The 15,183-nt window shown below is 52.4% G+C and overlaps 1 protein-coding gene across 1 annotated transcript in view; it reads right to left on the minus strand.

Annotated features, from left to right (window-relative positions):
• Positions 1 to 2,337: 2,337 nt before the first annotated feature.
• Positions 2,338 to 15,183, minus strand: part of LOC149428712 (protein mono-ADP-ribosyltransferase PARP10-like) — a 49,089-nt gene continuing 36,243 nt past the window's right edge. Inside the window, exons 6-10 of the mRNA XM_089667088.1 lie at positions 8,495 to 8,707; positions 6,804 to 6,915; positions 5,461 to 6,371; positions 3,620 to 3,794; positions 2,338 to 2,675 (exon numbers count right to left, since the gene is read on the minus strand). Of these exons, the coding sequence (XP_089523214.1) occupies positions 2,362 to 2,675; positions 3,620 to 3,794; positions 5,461 to 6,371; positions 6,804 to 6,915; positions 8,495 to 8,707 (1,725 nt within the window). The 3' untranslated portion in view covers positions 2,338 to 2,361. The remainder of the gene's footprint in view (positions 2,676 to 3,619; positions 3,795 to 5,460; positions 6,372 to 6,803; positions 6,916 to 8,494; positions 8,708 to 15,183) is intronic.

Genomic DNA, 15,183 nt, shown 5'->3' on the forward strand with positions numbered 1-15,183 from the left:
GGGGGGGGGTGTTCCATGTTATCCCATGTGTCTGTGTGTGTGTGGGGGGGGGTGTTCCATGTTATCCCATGTGTCTGTGTGTGTGTGGGGGGGGGGGGGGGTGTTCCATGTTATCCCATGTGTCTGTGTGTGGGGGGGTGTTCCATGTTATCCCATGTGTCTGTGTGGGGGGGGGTGTTCCATGTTATCCCATGTGTCTGTGTGTGGGGGGGGTGTTCCATGTTATCCCATGTGTCTGTGTGTGTGGGGGGGGGGTGTTCCATGTTATCCCATGTGTCTGTGTGTGTGGGGGGGGGGGTGTTCCATGTTATCCCATGTGTCTGTGTGTGGGGGGGTGTTCCATGTTATCCCATGTGTCTGTGTGTGTGTGGGGGGGGTGTTCCATGTTATCCCATGTGTCTGTGTGTGTGGGGGGGGGGTGTTCCATGTTATCCCATGTGTCTGTGTGTGGGGGGGTGTTCCATGTTATCCCATGTGTCTGTGTGTGTGTGGGGGGGTGTTCCATGTTATCCCATGTGTCTGTGTGTGTGTGGGGGGGGGGTGTTCCATGTTATCCCATGTGTCTGTGTGTGGGGGGGGTGTTCCATGTTATCCCATGTGTCTGTGTGTGTGTGGGGGGGGGTGTTCCATGTTATCCCATGTGTCTGTGTGTGTGTGGGGGGGTGTTCCATGTTATCCCATGTGTCTGTGTGTGGGGGGGGGGGTGTTCCATGTTATCCCATGTGTCTGTGTGTGTGGGGGGGGGGTGTTCCATGTTATCCCATGTGTCTGTGTGTGGGGGGGGTGTTCCATGTTATCCCATGTGTCTGTGTGTGTGTGGGGGGGGTGTTCCATGTTATCCCATGTGTCTGTGTGTGTGGGGGGGGGGTGTTCCATGTTATCCCATGTGTCTGTGTGTGGGGGGGGGGGGGGTGTTCCATGTTATCCCATGTGTCTGTGTGTGTGTGGTGGGGGGTGTTCCATGTTATCCCATGTGTCTGTGTGTGTGGGGGGGGGGGTGTTCCATGTTATCCCATGTGTCTGTGTGTGGGGGGGTGTTCCATGTTATCCCATGTGTCTGTGTGTGTGGGGGGGGGTGTTCCATGTTATCCCATGTGTCTGTGTGTGTGGGGGGGGGGTGTTCCATGTTATCCCATGTGTCTGTGTGTGTGGGGGGGGGGTGTTCCATGTTATCCCATGTGTCTGTGTGTGTGGGGGGGGGTGTTCCATGTTATCCCATGTGTCTGTGCACACAGACTTTTAGAGGAGAAAAAAAATGGCAGTGCGTCCCGGAGCAGCAGAGTTTGAGTAACAAAAAAATGCTTCTAAACGCGAATATTAATCAGACGGTTAGTGATGTTTGTAACTTATTGTCAAATATTAATTTACTTCAATAGTCTGCAGTCTATACTGACACCCATCTGCAGTCTATACTGACACCCATCTGCAGTCTATACTGACACCCATCTGCAGTCCATACTGACACCCATCTGCAGTCTATACTGACACCCATCTGCAGTCTATACTGACACCCATCTTGCAGTCTATACTGACACCCATCTGCAGTCTATACTGACACCCATCTGCAGTCTATACTGACACCCATCTGCAGTCTATACTGACACCCATCTGCAGTCTATACTGACACCCATCTTGCAGTCTATACTGACACCCATCTGCAGTCTATACTGACACCCATCTTGCAGTCTATACTGACACCCATCTGCAGTCTATACTGACACCCATCTTGCAGTCTATACTGACACCCATCTGCAGTCTATACTGACACCCATCTGCAGTCTATACTGACACCCATCTGCAGTCTATACTGACACCCATCTTGCTGTGTTATCTGAAGATTTCTGCTTTGCAAATTAACTCTAATGAATTCTGTTCAATTATTTTTATAAAATTATTTTTGTAGTGGAGGAACTGTGATTCAATTTAGCTGACTCAATTGTTCATTCAGGCATTCCCTGACACCTCCCATCCACCCTCCCCTTAAAAATCACAGCTACCTTGCATCTTCCCTCCCCATACATTCTCCACTATCCTCTATCCTTCCTCCCCCTCCCCTCCTCTCCTCCATCCTTCCTCCCCCTCCCCTCCTCCGCTCTCCTCCATCCTTCCTCCCCCTCCCCTCCTCTACTCTCCTCCATCCTTCCTCCCCCTCCCCTCCATCCTTCCTCCCCCTCCCCTCCTCTCCTCCACCCTTCCTCCCCCCTCCCTCCATCCTTCCTTCCCTCCCGTTACCCTCCACCCTTCCCCCGTTACCCTCCACCCTTCATGCTCTTTCTCCTGCTCCCTCTCTGCCCTCCAGCTCACCTTCTCCCTGCTCCTGTCGGAGTTGCACCGTTGCCCCCACTGGGGTCCACCTACCGGTCACTTTGCTGTGTCTTTGCGGTTGCAGCAGGTGATCAGATATTCGGGATAGGCCTGGGTGTCATTGAATATTACGAAGATGACGGGATTCTTCACATTGTTCACCAGACTGTCATATCGGCGCGGTACGTCTCCGGTGGCGTTCTCCATTGCGGGGGGAGTCTTCATGTTCTCTTTGCCCTGAGTGTACTCCCCGGTGAGGACCCGAGCCACCAACACAAACTTCTTCCCTTCCTTATTGGGGGGCGAATAATGATCCCGCGTGGAAATCTCCGACTCCAGAGCAAAATACACGCCTTGTCCGTACAGCGTGGCTGGCAACGAGAGGAGACGGGTTAGAGATGGACAGGATGGGGGGGGGGGGTAAAACCCTGAGGTGACTGGATTCAGGGGGGAACATAACGATTGGTGGTGGAGATGGGAGGGCGGTGACATGACCGGGGCGGAGGATAGCTATTCAGTGGGGTGGGGGGAGAACAGCGCTGTACAGACACTGGGGGTGTCAGGAGTGGGGGGATGTACAGTAATTGTGGGTGTCAGGGGTGGGGGAGGGAGTGGCATCACTGTATATATTATATTGGGGGGGGATGGGATAGTGATTTGACGGGGTGGAGACACCACTGTACCGTGATGGGGGTGTTGGCGGGGGGGGGGGAACCAAACATCCCTGTACAGAGATGGGAGTGTCAGCGGTGGGGGGAGGACATGGGGGTGTCGGCAGTGGGAGGGGGTGAGAACATGGGGAGTGTCGGCAGTGGGGGGGGTGGGGGTGGAGGATACGGGGGGTGTTGGCGATGGGGGGGATGGGGGGCAGGGTGACGGTAGTGGGAGGGGGGTTAGGACATGGGGTGTGTCGGCAGTGGGGGGGGGGGGGGGGGAGGGAGGACACGGGGGGTGTTGGTGGTGGGGGGGGATGGGGGGCAGGGTGTCAGTAGTGGGGGGGGGTGTTGGTAGTGGGAGGGGGGTTAGGACATGGGGTGTGTCGGCAGTGGGGGGGGGGGGAGGGAGGACACGGGGGGTGTTGGTGGTGGGGGGGGAATGGGGGGCAGGGTGTCGGTAGTGGGGGGGGGTTTAGGACATGGGGGGGTGTCGTGGTGGGGGGGATGGGGGGCAGAGTGACGGTAGTGGGGGGGAGTGTCGGCGGTGGGGAGGGAGGGAGGACACTGGAGGTGTTGGTGGTGGGGGGATGGGGGGCAGGGTGTCGGCGGTGGGGGGGTGGTTAGGACACAGGGGGTGTCGCAGGTGGGGGGCTCATTACCGTTCTTTCCGCAGAAGCTGCGGTTGAAGCCGTTGTGGCAGATCTCCCTGGCGCTGGTCTCGTTGGTCCCGTGGTACAGAACTCGCTCGGCCGGAATGTTGGGGTCACTCATCACCATCCGCAGCTTCTTCAGCTGATACTGATTGTACAGGAGAGGATTGTGAACTTTCTGCACCTGTGTGGAGGTGACACCGGGGGGCGACACATCATTACCGGGACAGGACTGGAGACCATTCATTCTTATGTGGGAGGGGATAATGGCTTCTGATTGGCCAAACTCAACCTTAGAACCATAAATAGGACACGCCCACAGCACAGGGGTATTAGAGGCAATCACCTGATTAGGAGGACACGCCCACAGCACAGGGGCATTAGAGGCAATCACCTGATTAGGAGGACACGCCCACAGCACAGGGGCATTAGAGGCAATCACCTGATTAGGACACGCCCACAGTACAGTATAGGGGTATTAGTGGTGGTCACCTGATTAGGAGGACACGCCCACACTACAATATAGGGGTATTAGAGGCAGTCACCTGATTAGGAAGACACGCCCACAGTACAGTACAGGGGTATTAGTGGCAGTCACCCGATTAGGAGGACACACCCACAGTACAGTATAGGGGTATTAGTGGTGGTCACCTGATTAGGAGGACACGCCCACAGCACAGTATAGGGGTATTAGTGGTGGTCACCTGATTAGGAGGACACGCCCACAGCACAGTATAGGGGTATTAGTGGTGGTCACCTGATTAGGAGGACACGCCCACAGCACAGTATAGGGGTATTAGTGGTGGTCACCTGATTAGGACGACACGCCCACAGTACAGTATAGGGGTATTAGTGGTGGTCACCTGATTAGGAGGACACGCCCACAGCACAGTATAGGGGTATTAGTGGTGGTCACCTGATTAGGACGACACGCCCACAGCACAGTATAGGCATATTAGTGGTGGTCACCTGATTAGGAGGACACACCCACAGTACAGTATAGGGGTATTAGTGGTGGTCACCTGATTAGGAGGACACGCCCACAGTACAGTATAGGGGTATTAGAGGCAATCATCTGATTAGGAAGACACGCCCACAGTACAGTACAGGGGTATTAGAGCCGGTCACCTGATTAGGAGGACACGCCCACAGTACAGTACAGGGGTATTAGAGCCGGTCACCTGATTAGGAGGACACACCCACAGCACAGTATAGAGCTTACACTGTGGTGCAGGAATATATATTCGATATCATGCGTCTGTTAGGAACCCGTGACCTCCCCCCATTCAGCTGCCAGTTGTGTGTGGGGTGCAGCTAGGGGCACTTTTTTCCTGAGGTTGGGGGTGGGGTTATGGAAGGCAGCGGGAGCTCCAATGAGGTCACCAAGCAGGGAATACATTCTGCTCATTCCTGGGGGATCTTCAGTTCCTTCACACAACCCTAAATGGTCTTCTATATTTGTCAGCCACCTGCCATGAGCTCGGCCTACATAAGGACTCTTCCTGAATGCCTCCCCTTTGGCCTGTCCTATGATTCTGTCAGTCTGTCTTCTGCCCCGCCCACCACACCACTGCTCATCACTCTAGTATTCTACTCATTCATGCCACCAGTGTGGCAAACCTGAGGGCATTGGCATAGGAGCATGGTACTGAACCCAACACATCCTTATAGGGGTCCTGATGAAGCTACACCTACAACTCACCCTCAATACCTGCTGGGTCCACCAAGCCCCGGACAAATATGGGATCTGCCACATCTAGGGTACTATACCGGGACAGAGAGGAGTATGGATGTGATAATACTGTGGCCAGTATCACCAGGATAATGGAATACAGGTTGGATCTGCTCACCTGCAGGATCTCAATGGACAGTTTCAGGTCCTGTAGAGTTTTCAGGAAGGGTTGGGTGACCAGCTGATATTCCTCTGAGGTGTCTTGCACATCAATCATTTCTACATCTGCTTCTATGTCCAGATCCATCACATCTGCCTTGGCCTGGGCTCTGGCCTGGAGAACATTAAGGATCTCACTCATCTCCTGCCGGCACTGGCTAGGACCATGTAGAAAGCCCTGGATTTGTAGCTCTCTTCCATACTTTGTAATTTTCACCTTATGCTTCTTCTCCAGGGCGTCCAGGATCTGTGAAATGTTCTGGGTGTCATCCATTCCGCCAAAGGTGACCGTGTTCAATTTTGAGGTTATGGCCTTGCGGAGGGCTGCACCTGCCACCACTATACTGGTCTCATCTCCAGCAAGAACTCTAATCTGGGCCATGCCTAATGTAGCCTCAGCTTCACTGAAGTAAACCGGACTTTGTAGCATTCCCATTGGTCTAGAATAGCCGTGTGCCTTCTGGTCGTGGAGAGACATTTCCAGGGCTCTTTGGAAAGATTCTTCAGCATCCTCACTTTGGTGCTGAATGAGTGACAATTCCAATACTCTCTGGAGCTCCTCATCCTCCTCCTGTACAGAGGGCCCCTGAGTATCCATCGATCTCTGGATGGCCAGGAGTAGCTGAGCTTCTTCATCCAGTTCTCTGTCTTGGAACTCCTTCCGGGACAATTGACACACTTGGTCCAGTTCTTCATCCTTCACCTCGGAGGTTGTCAAGTCATACTCCTTCGAGGAACTGTCTGTATACAAGTCTTCCTCTGAATCCTCCTCATGGATTTTCTGGCCAAGAGTTGTTGAGCTTTCACTAGATGGGATGTCATTGGGTTTCTCTTCACTCTTCAAAAGGGAGGCAAACATCTTTATTCCTTCTGCCGGAGAGAAATCAGAAGAAAAGTTCTTATGGACCAAACAAGCCTTACATTTCTGAAAGGAAATATACCATAAGAAGTGTACAGGGGCCACAACTAAAGGAGTTGAATTATTAAGCTGCTATTGGCCCGGGCCTGCAGGTTCATAATAAACCAGCTGCCCACAAATACTTTCCACCAATCAGTTCTGCCACAACCAGAGAGGCCAGACTGCCAGTCCAGGCTTGGACACATGACTGTGGTTCTTCCCTCCAATAGCTTGGAAGAAATACTTTCTATACATTCAATGTGTGAAGAGGAGTTCAGTTCTCCACTCTGGGAAAGGGGCAGGGCATCTTTATTTCAGTAGACTCCACCTACAGAATGGCAGCAGCTGGGGTAATTCCCTCCCATCCTTTGTATGACACCAGGAGACAACTAGAGGACGATTACCCATATCAGCATGGAGCAGCTGATTGTCTGACACCTCATCCGTGACCATAGACTGGACAGGAGACGCGGCGGAAGCCACTGAGTCATGGACAAAACTCCAGGGATCGATGTCCTGCAAGACACAAAAAGAGGACGCAATCATCAGGAAACCGAATGGAATCTCCCCCAACAGTAAGACGAATCCACCGATTGATCCAAATCCCCCAACATCAGAGGACGATCCCAGTGCCCCCCGACCTCAGAGGACGATCCCAGTGCCCCCCGACCACAGAGGACGATCCCAGTGCCCCCCGACCTCAGAGGACGATCCCAGTGCCCCCCAACCACAGAGGACGATCCCAGTGCCCCCCAACCTCAGAGGACGATCCCAGTGCTCCCCAACCTCAGAGGACGATCCCAGTGCCCCCCAACCTCAGAGGACGATCCCAGTGCCCCCCGACCTCAGAGGATGATCCAAATCCCCCAACCTCAGAGGACGATCCCAGTGCCCCCCGACCTCAGAGGACGATCCCAGTGCCCCCAAACCACAGAGGACAATCCTAGTCCCCCCAACCACAGAGGACAATCCCAATCCCCCCAACCAGAGGACTGTTGTGAATCCCCCGTCCACAGATCTGATCATAATGTTCATATTGATCAAATTCGTCCGTCTATAATGGACAGATTGGACTCCCCATGGTCCTGTGGTCTATAATGGACAGATTGGACTCCCCGTGGTCCATAATGGACAGATTGGACTCCCTGTGGTCCTGAGGTCTATAATGGACAGATAGGACTCCCCGTGGTCTATAATGGACAGATTGGACTCCCCGTGGTCCTGAGGTCTATAATGGACAGATAGGACTCCCCGTGGTCCTGTGGTCTATAATGGACAGATTGGACTCCCGTGGTCCTGTGGTGGGGCAGACTCAGAATTCTTTGTATCCGATTTTAGCTGATTTGCATAATTTTTCTTCTCAGGCTTAAACCAATACTAGTTATATGAGAGATTTCTCTCATGCAGCCCCCTCGATCGATTCTTCCATTCACCCGAAGCAGCATGGGTAAAGGGCAGTGCCTGCATTGGAAATGATACAGCAGCATTGGGGGGACACAGCGCAATTGGGGGGGGGGCACAGAGCATTGGGGGGGATGCAGCGCAATTGGTGGGACAAAGCATTGCGGGACACAGCACACTGGGGGGACACAGCGCAATGGGGGGGACACCACGCAATGGGGGGGGACAGAGCATTGCGGGACACAGCATAATGGGGGGACGCAGCACAATGGGGGAGACAGAGCATTGCGGGACACAGCATAATGAGGGGACGCAGCGCAATGGGGGGGATGCAGCACAATGGGGAGGACAGAGCATGGCGGGACACATGGGATTGGGTGCAGTCAATGTTTGGCTGAAAATGTTCCAACTAGAGGGATGCTGACAGGGCCACACACAGCTCGATTCGGATGAATTTTGAACCCAGTTTGGCTACCTTCACACTTGAAGCCGCCATGTTATTGTGAGAATACCGGAAGCCCCGGGGTCATCACATCCAATAATTCCACAGACACAGAATGAACATGTAGATCAGGAATGGTTCCAGAGACCACCATGAGGTAAGTGGTTCTCCAAGGAGGCAGCCCCGTCCACCATCAAAATCTACAGAGAAGGAATGGCAGAAGAACCCCTGTGATGTCAGCAGAGGACTCACCTTACAATCTAGAACATTCCGGGAGATCAGGGAGGTGTCAATGATACACTGATGCTGCTTCTCGGTGTCACCCAGGATGTGCTGCCCTTTACTCCCCAACAGAAAATGTGACACCCAAGGGTACTCCAGTGTGATGTTGCGGGAGGAGAGAGAAGACAAGACGTGCTGCAGAAGTTCCACTGCTGTCCTACATGAGAAAGCGTCACCCACCACCTGAAAGATGTAGACAAATCATATTCAAACATGACACCAAGAACTTCCCCCGACCAGCCCACACCGAGCTACAACTGAGAGACCCAACCAGGAACATGGTGGAGGACTCCGCTCCTTCCTCTATAACTCTTCTCTCCTGAAATACTCTGCTCTGCCGGAGGACTCCGCTCCTTCCTCTATAACTCTCATCTCCTGAAATACTCTGTTATTAAAATCTCTCTCTCTCGGCTATCCCATCTGACTACGTCTGCTCTGATTCCCACCCGGTACCTGACCTTGGCTTGAACCGACTACCCAGTAAACATCCAAATCCTGGAAGGACTTGCATACCACGCACATGCGCCTCCTGTCTGCAGACCTTTTCTCGGTGCACCAGCTATGCTCCTGAGTGGACCACCAACCAGCACTCCTACAGGTGACCTGTGCAACTTTGGGCCAGACTCCCGCTGTCCCACTCTCAGGGGAGTCCGGAACTTAGCCGCAAGGGAAGCCCTCTCTCTAATGGCCTCCATCACCAGGTACGTGATAGTATCATCCAGCCAGTATATCCGTGGACGAGAGAGACGCTTCCGCACTAGAGGCCCTGTGATAACAGATGACGGCACTTACCCAAGCAGTGAAGGAACTACAGCAATACTTCCAGCTAGAAGGGCGTCTTCACACCCTCTCTACTTCCGCGGACCAGGATCCCTCCGCCAGTTCCAACCCCATAGCCACACCTGCCAGTCAGTCTCCTGCCACCACTCCTGCTATTGTGTTTCCACCGCCGGAACCAAGAGTTCCTACTCCGGAACGTTTTCTAGGGGATCGACACAAGTTCAGAGCTTTCAAAAATGCCTGTGAACTATATTTTGCTCTGCAACCATGGACCTTTTCTCTAGAAGCGGTCAAGGTCGGGTTCATCATCTCTCTCTTGTTTGAAGAACCTCAGTCTTGGGCACATAGTCTCCTGGAACAAAAGAGCCCCGCACTTAATTCAGTGAGTGAATTCTTTGAAGCCATGATTGTCCTCTACGACGATCCCCAGAGGACCTCCACTGCCGAATCTTCCCTCAATGCTCTACTACAGGGTCGGCGGCCTGTGGAGGACTACATAGTGGCGTTCCGTAAATGGTCTGCAAACACCGGTTGGAACGATGCAGCATTGAAGTACCAGTTCCGCCTAGCCCTGTCTGAGTCTCTCAAGGATGAGTTAGCTAGGGTGGAAGCTCTATCCTCCTTGGAGAACCTTATCCTGCTCGCTACTCAGTTGGATCAGCGTCTACGGGAAAGACGCACGGAGCGTATTCAGACCTTTCGGCCCACTTGGGTTCTGCGAAAAGTTCCAGGACCAACGGCTCCTGCCCTTGCTCCGCAACCCATCAACACTTCGGAGGTAGAACCTATGCAAATAAGCCTTCTCCGACATGCCATAACTCTGGAACAAAGGCTATGCAGACAGCAAGGCAACCTCTGTCTTTACTTCAGGGCCACGGGCCACTTCCTGTGTAACTGCCCAGTACGACCAAGTAAGTCCAGCCAGGCCCATCCTTCGTACCTTCAGCTATCTGGGACTTTGACCACCCATGTCATTCTCCCCATGTCTTTGAAGGTGGCTGGGACGTCAAATTATGGGCAGTTGTTGACTCAGGAGCTTGTAGCTGTTTCTTAGACATCCAATTATGAAGGACTTACACATCCCTCTGCCTAAGAAACAGTGACTTGACGTCTTACTTGTGGATGGCACTACTCCGAGGTTCCAGACCTGTTACCCAGGAAACCATACCTATTCTTGCAACCACCGACTCCGGCCATCAGGAGTTTATTCGTTTTGACGTGATCAGACCCCCATGTTTCCAGCTATCCAAGGAATACCCTGGTTGCAAGCCCACAACCCACAGATCAATTGGTCCAAGAAGGAAATCATCTTTTCTTCTGAATATTGTCTACAACTCTGTGGTGCCCCTACACTCACCAATTCTTCCATATGTCTCTCAGTCCAACCTTCACCAGAGGCCAGTCAACTAGTTCCTTCTACCTACCATGACTCCCTCGATGTGTTTGATAAAAAGAAGGCCGACACATTGCCTGCTCATCGGTCTTACGATGGCCCAACTGAGTTACTCCCAGGTGCAGAAATACCATTTGGGCAAATTTTCCCATTGTCTGAGCTTGAACTGGAAGCCCTCCGGCACTATCTAGACGCAAATCTCGCTGAAGGATTCATCCGCCCCTCTTCCTCTCCTGCCGGGGCTGGTATCTTCTTTGTAGAAAAAAAAAAGAATCGATCTCTCAGACCTTGCATTGACTACAGAGAACTTAATAAAATTACCATTAAGAACTGGTATCCTCTTCCTCTGGTGCCTGATTTATTTCAGAGATTTCGAACAGACGGAGTGTTCACTAAATTGGACTTACGGGGGGGCCTACAATTTAGTCCCTATAAGAGAGGGCGATGAGTGGAAGACCGCCTTCAGAACACGCTTCAGACATTTTGAATACTTAGTGATGCAGTTTGGGCTGTGTAATGCCCCTGCTATGTTCCAACATTTTGTGAACGACATCTTTAGAGAATACTTAGACCTTTTCGTGATCGTCTACCTGGACGATATCCTAATCTGCTCTACTTCACTGGAACTCCATCGGGATCACGTTAGGAAGGTGCTAAATACTCTAAGGATGCATGGCTTGTACGCCAAGGTGGAGAAGTGTGAGTCTGAGCAGTCCATCCAGTTCCTGGGGCTAATTTCCACCGAGGGGATCTCCATGGACCCTCAGAAAGTATCTGCTATCCTGGATTGGCCTGCACCTTCAGGCAGGAAAGGGGTCCAAAGATTTGTGGGTTTTGCCAACTTTTATCAGAAATTTATTAAAGGGCTTTTCCACCATCATTGCCCCAATCACTCAACTCACCCGCCAGCATACACGTTTCTGCTGGAGCCAGGAAGCTCAAAAAGCGTTTGAGCAATTAAAAGATCAATGCACCTCCGCTCCTGCGTTACAGCATCCAGATCCAACACTCCTCTTCATCTTGGAGGTAGATGCATCTGAAGTTGCTACAGGAGCCGTGCTCTCCCAGCGCCAGGGCCCAAAGGCTCTGCTTCACCCAATAGCCTTTTGTTCTAGAAAACTGAGCCAAGCCGAGAGGAACTACGATGTGGGTGATAGGGAACTTTTAGCGATTAAGATAGCCTTCGAAGAATGGAGATATCTCTTGGAAGGAGCCGGTGTCAAGGTCCTACCTTTTCCCTGAGGTTATGTTACTCCATGTGCTGGCGTCCATCTTGGATTCTGCGGTGCATGGTGGGAATCCTTTTATGCCTTCATGTCTCTGTGGTCCATCCCCCAGAGGGGTGTGGCTGATGACATATAAGCCTGTGGCCCGCACATGCTCTTTGCACTTGTGTCTTGTGTCTTTGTGTTGCTATTACTCTGTTCTGACTCTCGTGACTCTCCTGGTATCTGATTCGGCTTGTGACTCGACTATTCTTTGTATTCTCCTTTGATCTGACCCTCTGTTGCTGAACCCGGCTCGTGACCTGTGATTCTCGTCTGCTGTCCTGTACTGTTTTGTCCTGTTGTTGTTGACTCGGCTTGTCTGACTACTCTTTTGTCTCTTCCACCAGCTACACGCCATTGGCGGCGGCCATTACCGCAGCTGAGGTGTCTCGGGGCCGCGACCTGGTTCCTGGCTGCGTCAAGTCCATCCCCACCATCAGGGGCCCTGGCGAAGGGCAGCCTGGGACTCCGCGCCCTGAGGGACTTCGGTCTGTGGGTGGTGGTTGTCGTCAGCCAGTGCGTTACATTGTTAGGCCTGCCTGTCCGTTCCTCGGCCCCTGCCCTGACAGCCGGCCACCCAATTATGATTTTCACAGATCATAAAAATCTGGAGTATCTAAGACCTCGACAGGCTAGATGGGCTTTATACTTCTCCAGGTTTAACTACCATATAACCTACCGCCCAGGATCCAAGAACAGGAAGGCAGATGCCCTTTCCCGCATGTTCCCAGACCCAGAGGAGCCTTCTCCCCCCAACACCATTTTGTTGGGCCAAAATTTTTTGCTGATCCAACCCAGCCTAAAGTCTTTGATCAAGCAGGCCTCTGCACTATGTCCTGAACCAGAACAAAATTCGATTAGAAGGCAGGATGGTCTTCTGTGGCACAAGGATAAAATCTTTGTACCCCAAGAAGTGAGGTCTCAAGTTTTAAGGGCTTTCCATGACCATCAACTGGCTGGACACTTTGGAGCCCATACGATAATGGAACTAATCCAGTGATCCTTCTGGTGGCCTAACCTGAATCATGACTGTAGAGCTTATGTGAAGTCATGCACAGTGTGTCTGCGGAACAAGGGAAACAAAGCCAAGGCCTGGGGGTTGCGGAGGCCCCTGCCCATTCCTGATCGTCCCTAGGAGATGGTCACAATGGACTTCATTGTGGATTTGCCACCCTCGGAGGGGTTTACTACCATTCTGGTAGTAGTGGATCGGCTATCCAAGATGGCCCACTTTTTACCAATGGTGGGTACGCCATCCACACCAGAGACTGCACTAATCTTCATCAAAGAAATTGTCAGGTTACATGGTCTGCCCAGTAATATCGTCTCAGACCGAGGGGTGCAGTTTACGTCCAGGTTCTGGAGAGCCCTCTGCAAAGCCCTGAAGGTGGAACTCTACTTATCGTCCGCCCACCATCCCCAGAGTAACAGGCAAACGAACCACACTTTGGAGCAATATTTACGGTGCTTCTCTGCTTTTTCACAGGACGATTGGGCATCCCTACTCCCATTGGCAGAATCTGCCTACAACTCAGTCCATTCTGCTACAAACCAGTCGTTATTTTGGGCCAATTATGGATTCCACCCTTCTTCCATACCTGACACCATTCCCGAAGCTTCGGTACCCGCAGTGCAGGACAGACTCTCCATGCTACAGAACAACTGTAAAGTCCTCCGAGAGTCTATACTGAAATCCCAGGCTGAATATAAGAAACACTACGACAGGAAACAGAGAGGAAACCCTCCACTGAAGAGTGGAGACAAAGTTTGGCTATCAACTGCCAATCTAAAACTCCCATGCCCGTCACGTAAGTTGGGTCCAAGGTACATTGGCCCTTTCCGGATCAAGAGGGAAATCAATCCAGTGGCGTTTGAGCTGGAATCATACAAGATCCACCCAGTTTTCCACGTCTCCCTGCTCAAGCCAGCTGTTCCTGATCCTTTTCCAGGGTGAGTAGAACCACCCCCTCCGCCAATAACAGTTGGGGAGGAGACAGAATACGAGGTTGAAGCGATTCTGGACTACAGAAGGCGGGGAAGACAAATCCAGTACCTGGTCAGATGGAAGGGGTACCCACCTGAAGAAAGTTCCTGGGAACCAAAAGGGAATGTACATGCCACCAGGCTTCTCCGAGAATTTAATTCCAAGTATCCTGAAAAGATGGCCCAGGTGGGCATCCGGAGGCTGCCCTTTAGGGGGCGGGGGCACTGTCAGAGTCCTGTCCACGGCAGGAGTTCTGGAAGATCTGGCATTTCTGCCAGTACTCTACCTGGCCGCAGAAGTACACATCAGCCTCAGTCCGGTGTCAGACGGCCTTTATAAGAAGGCTCATCACTTCCTCTAGTTGCTGGATGATCTCTAGCTCCCCGTGCCCTGTTCCTGTTTCCTGTGACTTGACCCGTGATCTCCTGTTACCGACTCGGCTTGCTCCTGGACCCGTCTACTCTGCCTTACCCCTGATCTGACCTCAGCCTGGCTTACAGGTACTCTCTCTCTCGCTCCTCTGTGTATGACCTCGGCTATCCCATCTGACTACGTCTGCTCCGATTCCCACCTGGTACCTGACCTTGGCTTGAACAGACTACCCAGTAAACACCTAAATCCCGGAAGGGCTTGCCTACCACGCACGGGCGCCTCCTGTCTGCAGACCTATCTCCGTGCACCAGCTGTGCTTCTGAGTGGACCACCAACCAGCACTCCTACAGGCGACCTGTGCAACTTTGGGCCTGACTCCCGCTGTCCCACTCTCAGGGGAGTCCGGAACTTAGCCGCAAGGGAAGCCCTCTCTTTACTGGCCTCCATCACCAAGTATGTGATAGGTTGCTTGAGTCGCACACTATGGTGGCAGGTTGCTCTAGTCCTACACTATGGTGGCAGGTTGCTCGAGTCACACATTTTAAATGCTCAGATGAAATATTCTTGGGATGCACTTTGCTGGTTTTGAATGTCTGATTGTGTTCTTTAATGGAAGACGTCTTGGAGAGCTCCATCCAGATACCAGCTAACTCTGGAGGTTTCAGCTCTGACCCCATCATTCTCACCTTCTAGAGGAGGGCTGCATACCCCCAGCAGTGTCACACTGAAGTGTGGGGGAGGGGCATGAGTCACATCAGGATCCAGGAGGGTTACATGGGGAGGTGTCATGTGCCTTGAAGGCATGTTAGGAAGCACGTTTGGTGCCATGAAGCTCCTCAAACTTGTTCTTAGCCCTCAGCAG

This window comes from Staurois parvus, unplaced genomic scaffold, assembly GCF_062004578.1.
Source record: "Staurois parvus isolate SC_StPar_1 unplaced genomic scaffold, SC_StPar_1.0 ptg003014l, whole genome shotgun sequence".
In the NCBI taxonomy this organism is placed as follows: domain Eukaryota; kingdom Metazoa; phylum Chordata; class Amphibia; order Anura; family Ranidae; genus Staurois; species Staurois parvus.